This window comes from Balaenoptera musculus, chromosome 6 (assembly GCF_009873245.2).
Source record: "Balaenoptera musculus isolate JJ_BM4_2016_0621 chromosome 6, mBalMus1.pri.v3, whole genome shotgun sequence".
Classification (NCBI taxonomy): Eukaryota; Metazoa; Chordata; class Mammalia; order Artiodactyla; family Balaenopteridae; genus Balaenoptera; species Balaenoptera musculus.
Window position 1 is genome coordinate 111,019,760 of NC_045790.1, and position 18,840 is coordinate 111,038,599.

The 18,840-nt window shown below is 53.5% G+C and overlaps 1 protein-coding gene across 1 annotated transcript in view; it reads left to right on the forward strand.

Moving 5' to 3' along the window:
• The first annotated feature begins 2,408 nt into the window (after positions 1–2,408).
• The window catches only part of LAMC3 (laminin subunit gamma 3), a 61,145-nt gene continuing 44,713 nt past the window's right edge, over positions 2,409–18,840 (forward strand). The window contains exons 1-2 of the mRNA XM_036854195.1: positions 2,409–2,784; positions 15,535–15,839. Coding sequence (XP_036710090.1) covers positions 2,409–2,784; positions 15,535–15,839 — 681 coding nt within the window. The remainder of the gene's footprint in view (positions 2,785–15,534; positions 15,840–18,840) is intronic.

Sequence of the window (18,840 nt, forward strand, 5' to 3'; positions counted from 1 at the left end):
GGGTGGCATGTCCCGAGGCCAACCATGTCCCTGGGCCTGTCTGAACTTGTTAACTCCAGGGAGAAGATGTTCTCTGAGGGTGACAGCTGAGGGGTCCCTGTCAGCTCCCATCAGTGTGAGCCCTCCCTCTCCACCCTGCCTCTCATCCCATCTTTCAGGTCTCCACTGTGCTGTCACCTCTTCCAAGAAGCCTCCCCTAATTGCCCAAACTAAACTTAGCCCCTCATCCTGGCCCCTTAGTGTGGTGTGGTCCCCTCAAGAGCCATTGCCAGGAGCTGGGCAAGGTCAGGGAGCACCAGGCTGGCGTCTCTTAAAGGAGCCGTCATCTCCGGCCCTGCCTCTGTAGGATCAGTCTTTGCCAGCCATGTGGTTCCTGCTTGTTCCCCAACATTCCCTGAACTATGCTCAGCTCAGGTCCTGGGGATAGGGGGTGAGGCACACGAGGTCCCTGCCCGCCAAGAACTCACAACCCACAGCAGCTGCAGATCCTCTACAGGACAAAGCCCCTGCTCATCACCATGGTGCCCAGCACCCCACATCATCTGGCCTCTGCACCCTGCTCCAGCCTCACCCCCAGGACCAACTCCCCACCCAGAGCTGCAAACACACAACAGGTTTGCCCTACCCATTCAGACCTCTGAGCCTTTGCACATGCTGTGCCTCCTGCCTGAGATGCCCTTTCCCCTACTCAGCCTTTACAACTTGGTCTATACATCACCTCTTCTAGGAAGCACCCTCCACCTGCAAGCAGAACTAGCCACCCCACCCTCCCTACACCCCAAGCCCCCCATGCACCACCTTCCGTTACATCCTATCAGCCTCTTCATGGACATCAATGGATATGGTGTCTCTCCCTCACTAGGGGGTGGGGTGGGGGGTGTCTAATTCACCTCTGTGTCCCCAACACAGTGCAGGGTACACAGTGGGCAACAGTACATGTTTGCTAAGGAACAAACGACTGGAAAACACATGGTCACAATCCAGTCTTAAAAAACAGGCAAGAACAAGCCTTGGAATGTCATCAGGCTGTTTCTTAGTGCCCTGTCTCCCTCTCCAGTCAGACCGAGGGCTCATAGAGAGCAGGATCTTGTCTTCATTGTAGTGACAGCAATTTATTGCCCACCCTCTCCACCCTCACCATGCTGGGCTCGGCGCCAAGCACTTGGCAAGTGCTTAGGTGTTTGCAACAGGAAGGACTGAATGCAGAGAGGTAAGTGCTCAGGGGATGGATGGAAGGACACTGGAAGTGCTGACATCCAGGGCATTGCAGAACTGACCCACCCGGGAAGCTGCCACCACCTGAGGCTCTGGGAGCTCACTCTGTAACTGCAATCCAGGGGGCAGAAATAGGAGTCAAGATGCCACGGCTGCTGCTACCACCACACAAAGCCCTCTCAACCCCCACAGAGCTGGAGAATGGGAAGCACGCTGCTGCTGCAGAAAGGCTCCTCCTCTGTGACCTCACTTGCCACCAGAAAAAAATCACCAGAAGGGCAGAGGATGACCTCTGCCCACTTTTACTTTCCCAGTCTCAAGCAAGAACATCGGGTGGGAAGCACCTAGCTGCAAAGGCTGCAGCTGAAAAATAGTCCTGAGCATGTTTAGGAAGTTTATTACTATTTTCCTTAGAGTTTTTCTGGGAAGGGCTGCTAAGTTTTATCGAGTGTTTTCTCTAGCATCTATTGATATGAGCATCTGGCTGTCTCCTTTGATTTACTAATTTTAATGAATGGAGCATATAAGGGGGCATCTCCTGCGGGTGGGGGAGGGAAGGTCTCTCTCTGAGGTGATGTTTGTGATGAGACCAGGTATCCTTGGTCACAAATGTCAGAATCTCTGCTTTGAGAGCAGAGAATAGCCAGCAGCAGAAGCACTTTTCAGAGTTAACGGAACAGTGGAAACTTAAGGAACTACCCCTAGGGTGACTTTATTGCTGGGAGGAGACGTGCAACGGGAAAGACCAGGTAAAGACCCTGATGCCCCCTTTTATTACAGGACTTGAAAGGCACTAGTGAGCGGTTTCCATGTCGTGAACAGCCATTGAAACCTCACAAGCACGGTAATGAACCTGCATCATTACCAATCCCGTTTTACAGACGAGGACACCGAGGCTCAAAGAGCCAGGGTCCCCTAGCAGAGCCAGGGCAAGGCAGCTGGGGCTGACTCCCAAGCCGGGCACTCCCGGGCACGACCACCAGGTGGGGGTGAGCGCCCAGGGACGGAGCGGTCGGGAGGCTGGGGGGCGCTGCCCGCCGTCTGTCCCTCCCTCCCGCCATGGGTCCCGCCCGCCGGGGGAGGTGCGTCCTGGGGCCCCGCGCGCGGTCCGCACACGCCGGAGCCGGAGCCGAGGCGGGCTCGCAGAGCCGGGCGCGCACTGCCTGATCGCAAGGGCGTCGGTGCCCTGGACCATGGCGGCGGTGGCCGCGCTCCTGCTGGGTCTGGCGCTCCTGGCGCCGCGGGCGGCCGGCGCGGGCATGGGCGCGTGTTACGACGGCGCGGGGCGCCCGCAGCGCTGCCTGCCCGTGTTCGAGAACGCGGCGTTCGGCCGGCTAGCCGAGGCCTCCCACACGTGCGGCCGCCCGCCCGAGGACTTCTGCCCGCACGTGGGCACTCAGGGAGCGGGGGCGCAGTGCCAGCGCTGCGACGCCGCCGACCCCGAGCGCCACCACAACGCCTCCTACCTCACCGACTTCCACAGCCAGGACGACAGCACCTGGTGGCAGAGCCCGTCCATGGCCTTTGGGGTGCAGTACCCCACCTCGGTCAACATCACTCTCAACCTGGGTAAGCGCGGGCTCAGGGCACCGCCATCACTTCGTCCCCTGTGCCCACCATCGGGGGCTCGAGGCTGCGCGCCCTGAGTTAGCTGTGGGATCCAGATATGGGGGGGCCTCAGGAAAGGGACCTGTGCCCCCCACTGTCTGGAAGGATAGACTGATGGGTGTCTCTTGGGGCTGGGAGGGGTGGGAAGCCTCCTGGGAGCCCTTTACAGAGCAGTGGATCTGGGTGCGAGGACCATGCCCTGTAATGATTGTCCATCCTAGACCCAGAGCTGTTGTGGGCAAAGAAGGGAGGTGACCCACCAGGGGGTGAACTAGTCAGCTCTCTGGGGCAGGGGCTCCTAATCTTGGGGCATCTGGTTGACTTCTGGGGTTCAGTGAATCCCTGAGGCTGTGTGCCGTCCCTGGGAGTGATCTTGGGGATAGAGCCAGCGTGTTCATCACTGGGAAGGCTGCCCTCAGGGCAGGAGCCAAGTTTCACCCGGCTGTTGGGTAACTGGACCGGATGGCATGGCCTCTCTGCTGTGCCCAAGCCTCCCTCCACCCAACCCCATGCCAAGGTACAAGAGCCCTTAGGTCCCCGGGAATCACAATCCTGAGTCTGGACCCAGCACTTCACTCCTGGCACCTCCCCCATTTCAGGGAATGGGAATAACCACCTCCCCCCGACCCCCGGCTCCATAGCCCTTTCAGGGAGGGAGTGTTTCCATCGGTCCACACTCCCTTATCTATGGGTTCAAAATCTCCCAAAGCTCTGAAAACTCAAAGTTTTTTTTTTTTAATATTTATTTATTTATTTATTTGGCTGCGGTGAGTCTTAGCTGTGGCACAAGGGCTCTTAGTTGAGGCATGCATGCGGGATCTAGTTCCCTGACCAGGGGTCGAACCCAGGCCCCCTGCACTGGGAGCATGGAGTCTTAACCGCTGGACCAGTGGGGAAGCCCCTCAAAGTATTTTTATAACTCATTTTGGCTGCTAAACCTGACCTGAGGCTACTTATAGACCTTGTTGATCCTAGAGTGAATAGTCATACATTCTGTTCCTGAGATGTTTGAACATGGCTGTTAGCCCCAGACCCAGCTGGAGGTGTTAACACAATCCATGGCATAAGGACTGCATCATCTCTCTAAAGTCTGAAGAGTTCTGAATTCTAAACTACATCTGGAGCCAAACAGTTTTGATAAGGAATTATGGGAATGTATCCATATTTTTCAGATGAGAACATTGAGGTTCAGAGAGGTTAAGTCTTTTGCCCAAAGACACACAGCTGCTAAATGATACTGACATCCGTGTGTATCCAAGATCAGAGCATAAACTCCTTGACGTGAATTCCACCCATCGGTGGAGTTGGCTCTTCCTAGCTCTGGGTGACAGTGCCTTGGGGAGGGCTGGGGAATGGCACTGAAGTGGTAGGGGGGACACCAAGCCTTCTCAGAAGATCAGGCTGGTACCCACCGCCACCCCAAGAAGCTCGGTTGCTCTGAGGCCTTGTTACCACCCATTGACCTGTCGGGCTCTCCAGGTGGGGCTTGTCGATGGGATGGGACGGATGGGATGGGACAGGATCTCTACCCAGGCGTGCGACAGGAAACCAGTTGGGGGAGAGAGGTTGGGGGAGCTGGCTGGACTGGCCTGGCAGGACCCCAAGGCCACAGGGGAAGGAATCTGGGATAGGATAGGGTCTGTGGGAGACAGTCTGTTCCACGACAGAGGATGCGGGATTGGCTGATGTGTTGCTTGTGTGGGTGGAACCCGGGGCAGACGAGGGGCTCAGGCCAGGCACAGATGAGGCAGGAGCGGGCGGGAGAGGGTCTACGTGTTTTGATTTGGGGCAGTTCCCGTTTACACTTGGTGTGTGCCAGGCCCTGCGCCACACACACACACACACACACACACACACACACACACACACACACACACACCCCATTGTTCTTCCCGTCGTGTTGTGCAGCACCAGGCACGTGGGAGGGGCTCTGGAAGGGTCTGCACAGTGAATGAATGAGGGAGGGACAATGTCACCTCCTCCGTCCTGTGCCCCGGGCCCAGCTCAGGGCTCTCCTTTGCCTGCCCCAGGCCACCGAAGAGGCTTTGCACTCAGGCCCAGCACAGCCACTCACTGGGCAAACGCCACCCCCTCCCCGTGCCCCGGTTTCCTCCCTGTCAGATGGGGTGAGAGTTGCCACTTCTCGGGCAGCGTGCAGGTCCTGTGAGCTCAGGTCGGCCAAGTGCTTACAGGAGCTGGGACAGTCCTTGTGTGTGACCAACAGGACTCTGCTGAGAGCGGCTCAGGCTGAGGTTCCCCTTGGGGTGGCCTCTTCCAAAGGGATTGAGAAATGTTCGCCCACCTGGCTCCCAAAAGACATCCTGACCCTGGTCCCATTTATGCAGGAGGGGTTCTGGGGACCCACAGCAGCCCCAGACGCGGCCCACGTTTGGTTCCATTCAAATTTGGTTTTCTCCACTCTGAGCCACAGATTGCATAATATCAGGGGAAGAAGAGGTCTGGGATCATCAGGGTATTCCCAGTGGGGGCCTGATGGATCCTCAGTCAAGGTGGGCAGGGAAGCCTCTCCTAGCCCTCAGGCCGCCTCTGCTGGCTCTGCCCCTTCTCTCCTTGCCCTCATTGGAGGGAGGAGTGGGCAGCGGCTCTGGCCCCGGTCTCCTGGAGGGAGTGGGGTGAGGCCGGGGGAGGGACAGGCGGCCGGTCAGCCCTGGATGGAGGTCGCTGCCTTCCCAGCCCCCTGCGAGCTCGCAGACATCTGTTCCAAATCCCCGAGTCCTGTCGCTAAGCTGAGGCTTCCTGTCTGGGATGAAAGGCAGCAGCGGGGTCTGGTGGCTCCCAGCCCTCCACGGAGGCCATGGGAGGTGAGCAGGCTGGAGCCTAGTAGTGGGTGTGTGGGAGGTGGACGGTCATCAGGGGTAACACAGTATTCAGGGGGCCCTCACCACGTGCTAGGGCCCCCACTAAGTCAGCACCCCATCCCAGCACCGTTTGTTCCTTTTCTTTGGCCACGCCGTGCGGCATGTGGAATCTTAGTTCCCTGACCAGGGATTGAACCCGTGCCCCCTGCGTTGGGAGCGTGGAGTCTTTAACCACTGGACCGCCAGGGAAGTCCCCATTTGTTCTTTTATAGACAGGGAAACTGAGGCTCTGAGGATGAAATCAGCGCCTAGGGTCCCACCGCAGACCCTGGGACCCTCCGCGCAGCGCGCTGCATTTGGGGATGATAAACGTCCAGCTTATGCCCATCGGAGCCTCAGCTTTTGGCTGGGCTCAGGGGAGTCTCCCTTCTTGCTTGTACACTTTCTTGGATTCCTGAGAACCTACTGGAAAGACCCTTAAGTCCCTGAGCAGGTGAGTTCTGAGCCCCTGAGCGAGGGGAAGGTTTCAGGAGGAATGGTGGGTGGGCTCCTGCCCCCCGCCCTCCAGCCTCAGATCCCGGCTGAGGGCCGCCCGTGTGCGGGGCCAGTTCTCCCTGCATCCGTTCAGCATCTGCTCCATCTTCATGGAGCCAGAAGACGAGCTGGGCCCCGGGAACGATGTGGATGAAGATTTACGCTCAGGGGACACACCCGGGGTGAGCGGGCCTCTCGGAGATCTGAAGGGTGGTGGGAGTTGACAAAAGAGTGGAAGGCATTCCAGGTCAAGGGGAGCCAGGAGGCCGCTCTGTGTGTTCTTGGACCTGCACGGCCTGGATGGCCAGAGCGGAGGGGACAAGAGGACAGCGGGGCCTGGCCCAGTGGGAGCTGGACGTCAGAAGGACCTGCCGGCCCCTGTGGAGCCCGACGCCGGCTGGGTCTCCTGAGCTTTGGCTCCACTGCGTCTTCCTGTCGAGTGGGTGGCCGTGTTTGCATTGGACGAGGCCAGCGCCGGGGCGCCAAGTCCTCCTTCCTTCTCCCTGGGGGTTCTGGCTGGAATGCTGGGCCCCAGTCAGGTCAGGGGTCAAGGCAGCAGCCCTGATTAGCCTCTACCACAGAAGCAGCCCCCCATGGCCGTGGGCCCAGCTGGTCCTGACCGCCTCGCCCCCCTCTGGGCTCAGGATGGACCCAGCAGTTGCAGGAGCGGGAAGTCACAAAGCCCAGGAAGGATGCAGGCATCCTCCAGATCTCCCCTCCCCCCGCTCCCACCCTGGCTGCACCAGCTGCCCTTCAGCAGGGCTGAGGATGGGCCGAGACTGCATCTCTCCTCCCGGTCTTTGCCTTTGCTGTTGCATCTGCCCGGCATAACTTCGCGTTCCCGCCTTCTCCTGGATAACCCGTATCTCATTCATAAACAAAACAGCCTGGTGCCTACTGCGTGCCAGTCCCTGTACCAAGCCCTGGGGATGCAACAGCGGACAAGACACTATCTGCCCCACTAGGCTTTGAGGTCACCTCCTACAGGAAACCCTCAGCCCCCAGGATTGGGCGGAGAGCCTGCCTGCGTGTTCTTGCAGCCCCTCACCCTTCCCCTGTCACAGTCTAGATCATGAGCGTGAGGTTTTGGTTTGTTTGTGTCCGTCACTGGCTCCAGGCTACAGAGGGGATGCCTGTTTTCACAGCTGCACCCCAGCGCCCAGCGCAGGGCCCCCTGCACAGTGGTGCTGTTGGGTGGGTGGATGGATGGAATGACAGCATTTAGTCGTGCATGTGCCGGGGACTGTTGTAAGTGCTTTGCAGGCATTTACTCATGAAGCCCTTTTATTGTGATGCCCATTTTGCAAATGGGGAAATCGAGTCACTGTGTTCAAGACACTTGCCCATTTCACTGGAGGGAGGTTAGGTATTTTGCCCAAGGCAACAGAGCTGCTAAGCAGTGGAGTGGGGATGTGAACCCCAGCACATCATGGCTACACTGTATTTCCTCCCTGGAAACAAGGAATGAGTGGATGAATGCATGAATGAATAACTCCCCAGCCTTCCAGATACATCCCAGACTCCTAAGCTGTGGCCCCACCCTTCCTCCTGGCCCTGCCCCGCACCTGGGCACCCCAGGGCTCCAGCCGCTTCACCCGCCTCCCTTCCCCTGCTCTCTCTCATCTCCCCGCCAACCCTGCCACCAGCTGTGCCCTCTCCCCATCTCATGCCCCTGGCTTTGCCTGTTGGGATCATGGTCGACGTTTGGGGCTCCACTCGCACCTCCAGCCCAGTCTCCCACCTGAGCCCTCGACCAGGTCATTCAAGCATCCTCCTGAAAGTCGACCCCTGAATGTCACACAAGGGCCCCAAACTTAGGGTCCAAAAGTAAAGGTGCACCGTGTAAACCATATTCATAGCAGCATTATTCACAATAACTGAAGAATGCAAGCAACCCAAGTGTCCACTGATGAATGAATAAGCAAAATGTGGCATACAAAGCCATACAATGGAATATTTTTCAGCCTTAAAAAGGAAGGAGATTCTGACACATGCTGCTACGTGGATGAACCTCGAAGACATTATCCTCAGTGAAATAAGCCAGACACAGAAGGACAAACACTCTATGATTCCACTCATATGAGTCCCTAAACGAGTCACGTTCATAGAGACAGAAAGTAGAATGAATGGTGGTTGCCAGGGACTGGGGGAGGAAAGAATGGGAAGTTCGTGTTTAATGGGTGTGGAGTTTCAGTTTGGGAAGATGAAAAAGTTCTGAAGACGGATGGTGGCCACGGCTGCACAACAGTGTGAATGTGCTTAATACCAGTGATCCATGTGCTTAGAAATGATTAAGATGGTAAATGTTATGTTATATATATATTTAAAATTAAAAAGTAAAGGCACCCTTCTTCCTTCCCCCTCGTCTCTCCATGCACCAAAGCAAGGAACTCAGGAATCCGCTGCAATTCTTCCCTCCTCATCCTTTGACTTCAGCATTCGCCAGATCACAAATCACTGTCTGGAATGTTCCTTGTCTTTGCCTTCCTCTCCATCATTCCCACTCAGCCCCTCATCTGTTCCCTGATTTATTGCGATGGTCTTAAATGCCCTGACACCTCTCTTTGCAGACTTGTAGTTTGTACATTTCGGTCATGGCTCCATTCAGACTGGACCTCAGAATCCTTCTTAACACAAAGCCCTAGGCAATAATCAATCAGACGAAATCTGTTCACTCTCCCCAGGTTAGACAATAGGCTTGACAATCTTGATCCATATTTGGGGTTTAGACTCTTGGCCCAAAGGTGAGGGAACTGTCGTGGGCCTAGCTCTGATTCAGCCAGGCTCTCATGGTGTCTGGCACTGTGGTCACAGGGATTCCCCAGCTCTTCACAGGGATTCAGCGAGCCCCAAATTGCCAAGAGCTAGGGTGGGAGAGGAAGACGAGAACAGTGGATGGCCAGATGCTAGGGCGGAGGAGCCCTGCTGAGATGCCTCCTGCAGGCTGGGAGCGGCTCTCCCCACCTGGTTCTCATGCCCACGGTGGGCAGGGCAGCCTCGGCCACGCATTTCCGCTCAGCTCCCCACCCTGTCCCCTCCAGCCCCATCCCCAGGCCACTGCTCCCCAGATGGCTCCAATTAAAGGGCTTTGTTTTGTTTCCCTTTTTCCAAAATAAGCCTCTCCTTCGGAGCTCATTCTGCTCCGTCAGTGCCGGATGTGGGCCAGCCTGCTTTTATGACCGCCCTGGTGTCATTCCTGTCGGGCTTTATGTCCCAGCTGGCTGGAGAGGACATGGCTTGGTGCTCCTGGTGCTGGCTTGGGCGACCTCTGCAGTTTTCATGGGCACTGGCACCTCCTTCCTGGGCAGGCCTTTCTCTCTGAGCATTGAATGGAGTGGGGGCTGGTTCGGCAACTTGGGGGCAGACAAGCCTGTAGTTGAGTAGAGACTCGGCTGTTTTCTACGTGACCTTGTGCGAGACCCTTTCTCCTGCCTGAACCTCGGGTTCCCTGTTAGTAAGATGTGCACGGTTATGGAACCGTTTGGGGGTCTCTGAGATAGAGTGTACATAGAGCACTTAACAAGGTGCCTGGCACATAGTAGGTACTCACTAAATGCTGGCTGTTGTTAAACAGACTCATTCGGGGGTCGTGATTGGCAGAACACTGTGACAGCCTCAGTCACGTTGTCAGGCCTGCCTGTCTCAACTTGTTCACTGGATTATAACCTCCTTGAAGGTACAAATCATGCTTCATCTGGCAAGCATTTATGGAGCACCTACTGTGTACCAGGCACTGTGCTCAGCTCTAAGGATTCACTGCCCCGTCCCAAGGAGGGCACAGACTAGTGGGAGGGATGAGCAGGTCTTTACAGAACAGGGTGAAGAGGCTCAGGGCAGCCGGGGGGCACCAGTGAGGCACCCTAACCCACAGCTCCAGGGACGAGTAGCCATCAGGGAAGGCGGGAGAAAGGTGTTCCACGCAGGACTCAGGCTGGGGCATCTGATCCGTCTGCTAAACCAGTGGGATGAGCAGGGATGCACGGGAGCCCGCCAGGTGAGGAGCGGAGGGAACAGCGTTCCAGGCAGAGGGAACAGCATATTGGGTGGCTGGGAGTTGAGATCCATGTGGCCCCAAGCAGTGTCACTCTGCAGTTAACAGGTGGGGAAGACGTTTTGGCCCAGCTTTTTTGATGGGAGCACACCTGTCTCAATCACCCTGAAGCCTCATCGGCCCCTGGAGCTTGCAAGGGTCCGGGTTGAGGCTGCAAATTTAATTCTTGTCACTGTTTAGATCTCAGGGCCAGTTCCTTCCCCAGCCTTCGGGTTGCCTTTGGCAGAAACCTTTTCATCGCAAAGCAGGGATTAAGTTGCTTTCTTAGCCCTTCTAATTAACTCTTGTAACAGAAAGTCCCTGCCGCGCCTCTGTGATGTTCCTGCATCTTCTCTCACCTCCTGGCTTGGCAAGGAAAGGGAAAAGCCGCGATGTTTCCTAGTGTGTGATGTTGTTCATTTGCATGAAATCCCGGTGGCTGCCTTTTTCCAATCACGCTTCTAGCTGCCAGCTACCTTTTAAGTGGCTCCAAGCTCCCCTCCTGAGAGGTGTCTGGCTGCTAGATGTTTATAGAGGAACCTGGGCCTGTGGACCCACGGCGACCTGCACACAGCATCCTTTCGTGAACACACACCCGGGGCAAGTCCTCACCTGGTTCCGAGGTCTGACGCCTGCTCAGAACAGAAGCGGCTGCTTCAGACACTGGCTCCGTTGGCGACACATGCTTTCTTTTAAGGGACTTGGAGTGACAGTGCCAGGCTGTGCTGCAATGTAACTTTGAAAAACATCTTAAAACAGAACATGGCAAGGCGGTTGCTTTTTAAATTTTTTTTTTAATTTGTGTTTTCTCCAGTTTTTAAATTAGAACAAACTTTGTGAGAAAAAATTGGGAATATGTAGAACACTTGAAAAGGGAAGAAAAGTCACTGAGTCTCTGCCCTGAGGACAGTCATGCTTATGCGTTCGATGTCTTTCTTTTCTGCTTGTTCTTTAGGGATTTTTAAATATCATCTGATGATTCTAAACGTAAGATCGTTTGTCTTTTTTTCATTCAACATGTTCACTTTCCCATGTACTGTAAACTCATTGTCAACTGTTTCAGTGGTTTCAATCATCCTGTGAGTTTTTGCCCTACAATTTATTGAATCTTTATGGTTCCAGTTTTTTCCCTATTATAAAAAAATTCCTTGATGAACTTCTTGATTTAGGTTCCATGTCTTGTTTGAATTCCCAGAAGTGGGATTTTTTTGTTTTTCACCAAAGGCCAGGAACATTTTTATGGCCCTTCATCTGTGTCACCACACTGCATTCCCAAGGGACCAATATGTATACTTTTGCCCCAGCTTTTTCTTTTATTGTGGTAAAATACACATAACATAAAATTTATTACCTTAACCATTTTTAAGTGTACAGTTCACTGGTATTAAGTATATTCACATTGTTGTATTATTGTTGTATATTCACCACCATCCACCCACAGAATTTTTTCATCTTCCTAAACTGAAACTCTGTCCCCATTAAATACTATTGCTCTCTCCCCTCACCCACCATTCTACTTTCTGTCTCTATAAATTCGACTCCTCTAGGGGTTTCATATAAGTGGAATCATATAGTATTTGTCTTTTGATGACTGTCTTAATTTGCTTCACATAATGTCCTCAGGGTTCATCCATGTTGTAACATGTGTCAGAATTTCCTTCGTTTTTAAGGCTGAATACTATTTCACTGGGTGGATGGACCACATTTTGTTTTTAAATTAATTTATTTATTTTTGCCTGCGTTGGGTCTTCGTTGCTGCGCGCGGGCTTTCTTTAGTTGTGGCGAGCGGGGGCTACTCTTCGTTGCGGTGCACGGGCTTCTCATTGGGGTGGCTTCTCTTTGTTGCGGAACATGGGGTCTAGGTGCGCGGGCTTCAGTAGTTGTGGCACGAGGGCTCAGTAGTTGTGGTTCACGGGCTCTAGAGCGCGGGCTCTAGAGTGCAGGCTCAGTAGTTGTGGCACATGGGCTTATTTGCTCCGCGGCACGTGAGATCTTCCTGGACCAGGGCTCAAACCCGTGTCCCCTGCATTGGCAGGCGGATTCCTAACCACTGCACCACCAGGGAAGTCCCTGGATCACATTTTGTTTATTCATCATCTGTTGATGGACACATGGGTTGCTTCTACATCTTGGCTATTGTGTGTAATGCTGCTATGAACATGTGTGTCCAAAAATTTCTTCAAGACCCTGCTTTCAATACTCTGGGGTCTATATTCAGTAGTGGAATTGCTGGATCATACGGTAAGTCTATTTTTAATTTTTTGTGGAACCGCCAAACTATTTTCCAAAGCAAATGCACCATTTTACACTCCTACTAACAGTGCACAAGGGTTCCAACTTTTCCACATCCTCACCAATGCTTGTTATTGTTACCTGATTTTTTAAAATATTGATATTTATTTATTTATTTATTTATTTATGTTGGCTGTGCGCGTCTTAGTTGCGGCATGCATGTGGGATCTAGTTCCTCGACCACGGATTGAACCCGGGCCCCCTGCATCGGGAGCGTGGAGTCTTAACCACTGGACCACCAGGGAAGTCCCTGTTATCTGGTTTTTAAAAAAATAATAGCCATCCTAATGGATGTGAGGACCAATTTTTAAAAATGTATGTAACAGCTTTATGGAGATATAATTTACTGTACAATTCACCCAATTCAAGCATACAATTCAGTGCTTTTTAGTATTATTCATAGAATTGTATACCCATCACCACAATCCATTTTTGAACATTTTTATCACCTCCAAAGAAACCCTGTGCCCGTTAGCAGTCACCTCCCCCTGCCAAGTATTCGCCCAACACCCCAGGCCCTGAAAACCACTAAACAACTTTCTGTCTTTCTGGATTTGCCTATTCAGGACATTTAATATAGGTGAAATCATACATTATATAGTCTTTGGCATTAGCTTCTTCTATTTATCACAATATTTTCAAGGTTTATCCACATTGTAGCATGTGTCAGTACTTTATTCCTTTTTTCTTGCCAAATAATATTCCTTTGTATGATATACCACATTTTATTTATTCATTTATCTGTTGATGAACATTTGAATTGTTTCCATTCTTTGGATTTTATGAGTACTGCTGCTCTGAACATTGGTGTACAAGTTTTTGTGAGGACATGTGTTTTCATTTTGCTTGGGTACATGCCTAGGAGTGAGATTGCTGAGTCATGTGGTAACTCTATGTTTCACATTTTGAGAAACCACCAGACTGCTTTGCAAAGCAACTGCACCATTTTACATCTTCACCAGCTGTGTACGAGCCTTCCGGTTTCTCCGCCTCCTTGCCAACACTTATTTTTGTCTGTCTCTTTTATTATATCCATCCTAAGGGAGTGAAGTGGTATCTCATTTTGGTTTTGGTCTGGCTAATGATGTTGGGCATCTTCTCATGTGCTCATTGACCATTGATATATCTTTTTTGGAGAAATGCCTATGTAGATCCTTTTTTCTGTTTTCCATTTTTAAATTGGGTTATCTTTTTTTTTTTTTTTTGGCTGCGCTGCACAGCTTGCAAGATCTTAGTTCCCCGACCAGAGATCGAACCCGTGCCCTCTGCAGTGAAAGCACGGAGTCTTAACCACTGGACCTCCAGGGAATTCCCGGGTTATCTGTCTTTTTATTTTTGAGTTGTAAGAATTCTTTAAATATTCTAGATAAATGCCTTACCAGATACAATGCTTTGCAAATATTTTCTCCTATTCTGTGGGTTGGCTTTTCATTTTTCTCAATGGTGTCTTTAGAAGCACAAATTTTTTGATTTTGATGAAGTTCAATTCATCTGTTTTTTTCCTTTGTCAGTTGTGCTTTTGGTGTCACATCTAAGAAGGCTTTGCCTAACTCAGGTCATGAAGATTTACTCCTATATTTTCTTCTAAGAGTTTTATAGATTTAGCTCTCACATTGGGCCAAGATGTTTAAACAGAGGATTGAAGTGACTTCTCCTCAGTGGGTAAGGAAGACTGTGGACAGTGATAGAGGTGGCAGCAGCGGGAAAGGCCTCCTGGGGTATCTGGGACCAGGGCAGAACAGCCAGAGGGAAGAAAGCAGATGTGGGAAAGGGGTGCAGAGAAGTTCTGTGCTGCTCTGGGGAATGTGAGTCGACTGCTAATAGTAGAATTTATGGGAGGGCTCCCTCTGTTGGTCATTCATTCGTTCCTTAGTCCATGGGTTTTTCTGTTCTTAGGCATTGCTTGCTGACACCTGTCGGGGCAGGTGAGGATGTAGGCGGCTGTCCTCCCCACCCGCCCTGCTCCCCAGCCACATTCCCTTCCCATCCCGGCCTCCCAGCTCTGAGTGATTGTGGTGGATCTGGGGCCACTGTGAGCGCTCCTGCGGCACAAAGGTGGCAGCTGGGCAGAGAGGAGGGCAGGGTGGGGCCTGAAGATCCCACATCTTGATGTCAGCAGGGTGGGGGAGGGGACCAGGACTAAAGCAGATGGAGAGGCCACTGGGAGAGGGGGCATTGAGCAGAGGGGGCCAAGGAGGGGACCCAGGGTGGGCTGGGAGGAGCAGCCCAGGAGCAAGACCCAGGAGGCAGGGCCAGGAGTGTGGACTGCACGGAGGCCTGGGGGAGGGGGCTTCCAAGAAACAGGGATGACCCATGGCCCAGGAAGTAAGGCAAGGCGTGGTCCCCTGGCTGTGACCATAAGGGGCTGTTGGTGAGGAGGCTTTGCAAGAGCAGTTTCTATTGAGTGGCCCAGAGAAGCTGAATTGCAGTGGACTGAGGGTTAAATTGGGAGATGAGACCATGGGGCCAACAGATATAGACTTCTCTTAAGAACTTTGGATCAAACAGAAGTTAGATGGAAGCAGGAGAAAGAGAGGGGTTCAGGGGGGATTGTGTTAGGATTGAGGGGGCCTTGAAACAGGCATATATCCAGACTCCAGGGGTCTAAAATCACGGGGAGGGAATGAGACCAAAAGGCACAGGTGGAAGGTTTGGCTTTGTTGGAGCGTAGTAAAAGAAATAACTTTCTAATGGTAGAGCAGGCTTCAGGATGTGGCAACATCCCATTGCTGGAGATAGTTGAGCAAAAAGAGATGGCTGCCTGTCAGGGGTGTTAGACTGCAGATTCCTGTGCAGGGAGACAAACGGGCCTAGTTAAGGGATGGCAAGTACTTGGGAAGCATGCCAGCATTGTCCTGTCCTGTGTCCTTGACAGGCATCACTCATTAATCACGGCACACCCAGCACAGTGCTCCAGGCAGCCTCTAACGATCCATCCAAGATAGTATATGCAGCACAGCCGTTCTGCTCTCCCTGGACCAGGATTCTGACGCTCCGTTCCCTTCTGTAAAATGGGTCCACGTCTTCCCACTGCAGGGAAAGCTTACGAGATCACCTATGTGCGGCTGAAGTTCCACACCAGCCGCCCTGAGAGCTTCGCCATCTACAAGCGCAGCCGGGCCGGCGGTCCCTGGGAGCCCTACCAGTACTACAGCGCCTCCTGCCAGACGACCTACGGCCAGCCCGAGAGCCAGTACCTGCGCCCCGGCGAGGACGAGCGCGTGGCCTTCTGCACCTCCGAGTTCAGCGACATCTCCCCGCTGAGCGGGGGCAACGTGGCCTTCTCCACCCTGGAGGGCCGGCCCAGTGCCTACAACTTTGAGGAGAGCCCCGTGTTGCAGGTCAGAGAGGAGTGGGGCTGGGCGGGGGCGGGATTGGGGCAGGGGCTGGGCTGGACACTCGGGTCCAGGGGACCACAGGGAAGTCTAAAAGGGCAGGAGGACACAGGGGACTGTGAGAGATCCCACGGTTTTCAGATTTGAAACAGCAGAAGCTTTTGTTGTATCTGAATCTTTTGTGGGTGACTGATAATGAAATAGAGGGAAGAGGGTGCCCTGTGACAGCTACCAACTCAGCTGGCCCCTTCCTTAGGCAGGTGTGGAAACTGAGGCCCGGAGTGGGGAAAGGACTTCCCAAGGGCACACGTGGGTTGGTGGAAGGGCCCAGCGCAGACCCTGCGGGTCCTGACTCGTAGCTGGAGCTTCTGCTAGAACTCCCTGCTGGGAGCCCCGCCTCCTCCCTCTGTGATGGATGGCGTTGCCTGCCCTGTGTGTCTCCAAGGGCTGTGACGGGGATAAGAGGGAAAACGCGAAAAGAACGTGAGTTTGGAGTCGTAGAGTCCTGGGATCTGTGCTGTCAGGCAGAGCTATCCAACAGAACTTCCTGCAGCGACAGAAATGATCCCTGGCAGCACCCTCCGGGATGGTAGCCACGAGCCACGTGTGTCTGTAGAACACATGAAATGTGACTAGCACGACTGAGGAATTGCATTTTCATTTTTATTTCATTTTAATGAAGTTTAAACAGCCACATGGGGCCAGCAGCTGCCACGTTGGACAGCCAACTATAAAGTGACCGGCACAGTGCGTGTCCTAGAAGAGATGCTCATTCACGCTTTGAAGATAAGAGCTCGTGGTAGCTCACGCATCTCATCCTCATGGCAGAGAGAGAGCGTGGCAGGCTTGTGGCTGTGTGCACCCGTACAGGGCCCCCATCCTGCCCACCTGGGTCTACTCAGGTTTGTGGCCCTACCAGTATAAGCACCCGCGCGTGTCCACATTTCTGTGCGTCAGTGACGGTTCATCTGTGGATGTGGTGGGTCTGTTGGATGTTTCGGGGCATTGGACGGCACTCTAGTCCACTTCCCTGCGTTCCGACAGGCCTCTGCCGAGAAAAACTGCTATCTTCTTCCCTCGACATATTCAGAGCATTTCCTTTGCCTGTCTGGGATAATGAGGGGGCTGGGATTAGAATCCCGTTTGTTTCTGGAGGGGACACTGAGGCCCAGAAAGAGGTTGTACCCCACCCAGGCTGCCCAGCACAAGAAAACACGGTGTCAGCTGGCTTGAGGTCCCCAAGACCACCCTCAGCTTCCGTGATTCACTGGAAGGATTCTGTACAGAACTCAGAAAAGCCACTGTACTCACGGTGACAATTTATTACAGTGAAAGGATCCAGACTGAAACCAGCAAAGGGAACAGGCACGTGGGACGGGTCCAGGAGAGACCAGGCACGGGGCTTCTGGGTGTCCTCTCCTAGTGGAGTCGTGGGGACAGTGCTGATTTCTCCCAGCAACGGATGTGACAAGTGCATTGCCAACCAGGGAAGCTCAGCCGTGCCTTGGAGTCCAGGGTTTTTACTGGGGGTCAGCCACATGCACATGGCAGACTGCCTATGGCTGACCTTGATCTCCAGCCCCTCCAGAGAGCAGGCTGGTTCTGTGTGGCCCAAGGCCTCCCCATAAATCACATTGTCAGCATGGACCGTCTGGGGTGGCCCAGGGCCCCGGGTGAACAAATTTGCTCTTATCAAGCAGGACATTCTGAGGGCTTGCAGGTGACCCCCCAGGAGTGGGGGGCAAAGGTCAGAACTCTCTCAGGCAAGGTTAATCCTTTCTGGCACAAAGTCTCATCTCCAGACGCCCAGGCCCTGCTTATCCCATTAAAAACGTTCACTTTTGATCATCACATGATTCTGTTGAAAATGACAATTTCTTCTCCATGGGGCTCCAAGCTCTGTAGATTAGAAAACACTGGCCAAGGTCATCTGAAGACAAGCACAAGGGCTGGGCCCCTGCTCTGCCTGCATCTGTGCTATCTTGACAGAGGGGCCCCCTGGCTTGTTGCCCCTTATGTCCTGGATGCTGTCCCTAACGGAAAAACAGGCTTTTCAGAAATGAGACCCCTGCAGCCCCCAGGCAGAAGAAGGACAGAGAAGGTCAGAGAAGGACAAAAAAAGCCAAGCCCCCCCTCCCCTTCTCTCCCCTCTGGGCACCCCCAGGGTGGCGCTTCCTCTGAGGACGTGGAGCATTTGGGGTGTGGGGTAACGAAGGATGTGTCCATGCGGCTGCTGTGTCTTGGGTCCCTCTGTCCTCCATGGAGGCCAAGGACCTTGGGGAGAAGGCTGACCCTCTCTGGGGTGCTGGCTGGAGCAGAACCGCTGCTGCTGGAGACGAAGCTCCTGCCTCCCGCTTCTCGTTAACGCTGCGTTCTGGCTCCCACGTCTGTCCAGAGTCAACCCGAGAGCCCACTTGTAGTTTTAGCTGGGCCATTGCAAGTTGCACAAGGTCCTTGCCTCTGTATATTGGGCCTCCGGTTTGCCCCCAAAGTTACCTCTAAGGCGTCAGCGAGTGACCAGTACAATTTGGGCTAAGGGAACAAATTCCCCTTCTCCCTCCCAGCTCCCTTCCTGGTGTCTCAGGGAGATTTTGATGCTGTTCCCGTCACCATCGTCTTCAAGACTGATGGAGCAGGTCATAGGCTGCAAAGCAGATGCAGGAACCCAAAGAGGGGTCACTGCGGGCCGAGACCTTGGGCAGGTCATTGCCCTCTGGGCTCCATTAGTATGATGAGGGCGTCGGGGTAGATGCAGGAAGGCAGGCTATCTAGTAGCTAAAGCTGGGAGCCTGGGGTCAAATAGATCTGAATCCCAGCTCCGCGGGCGCCAGCCGTGCAACTAGGAAGCAGAGTACCTACCCTCGCTGATCCTTAGTCTTCTCCTCTGTAAAACATGGGTAAGAATAACACCTCCCGGTGGGGTTATTGTGAGGACCTGAGCCATAACCACACAATCAGCGTCAGCTACTGCACCTTCCAGCTTGGACATCAGCTGGTTTGGGTTCTC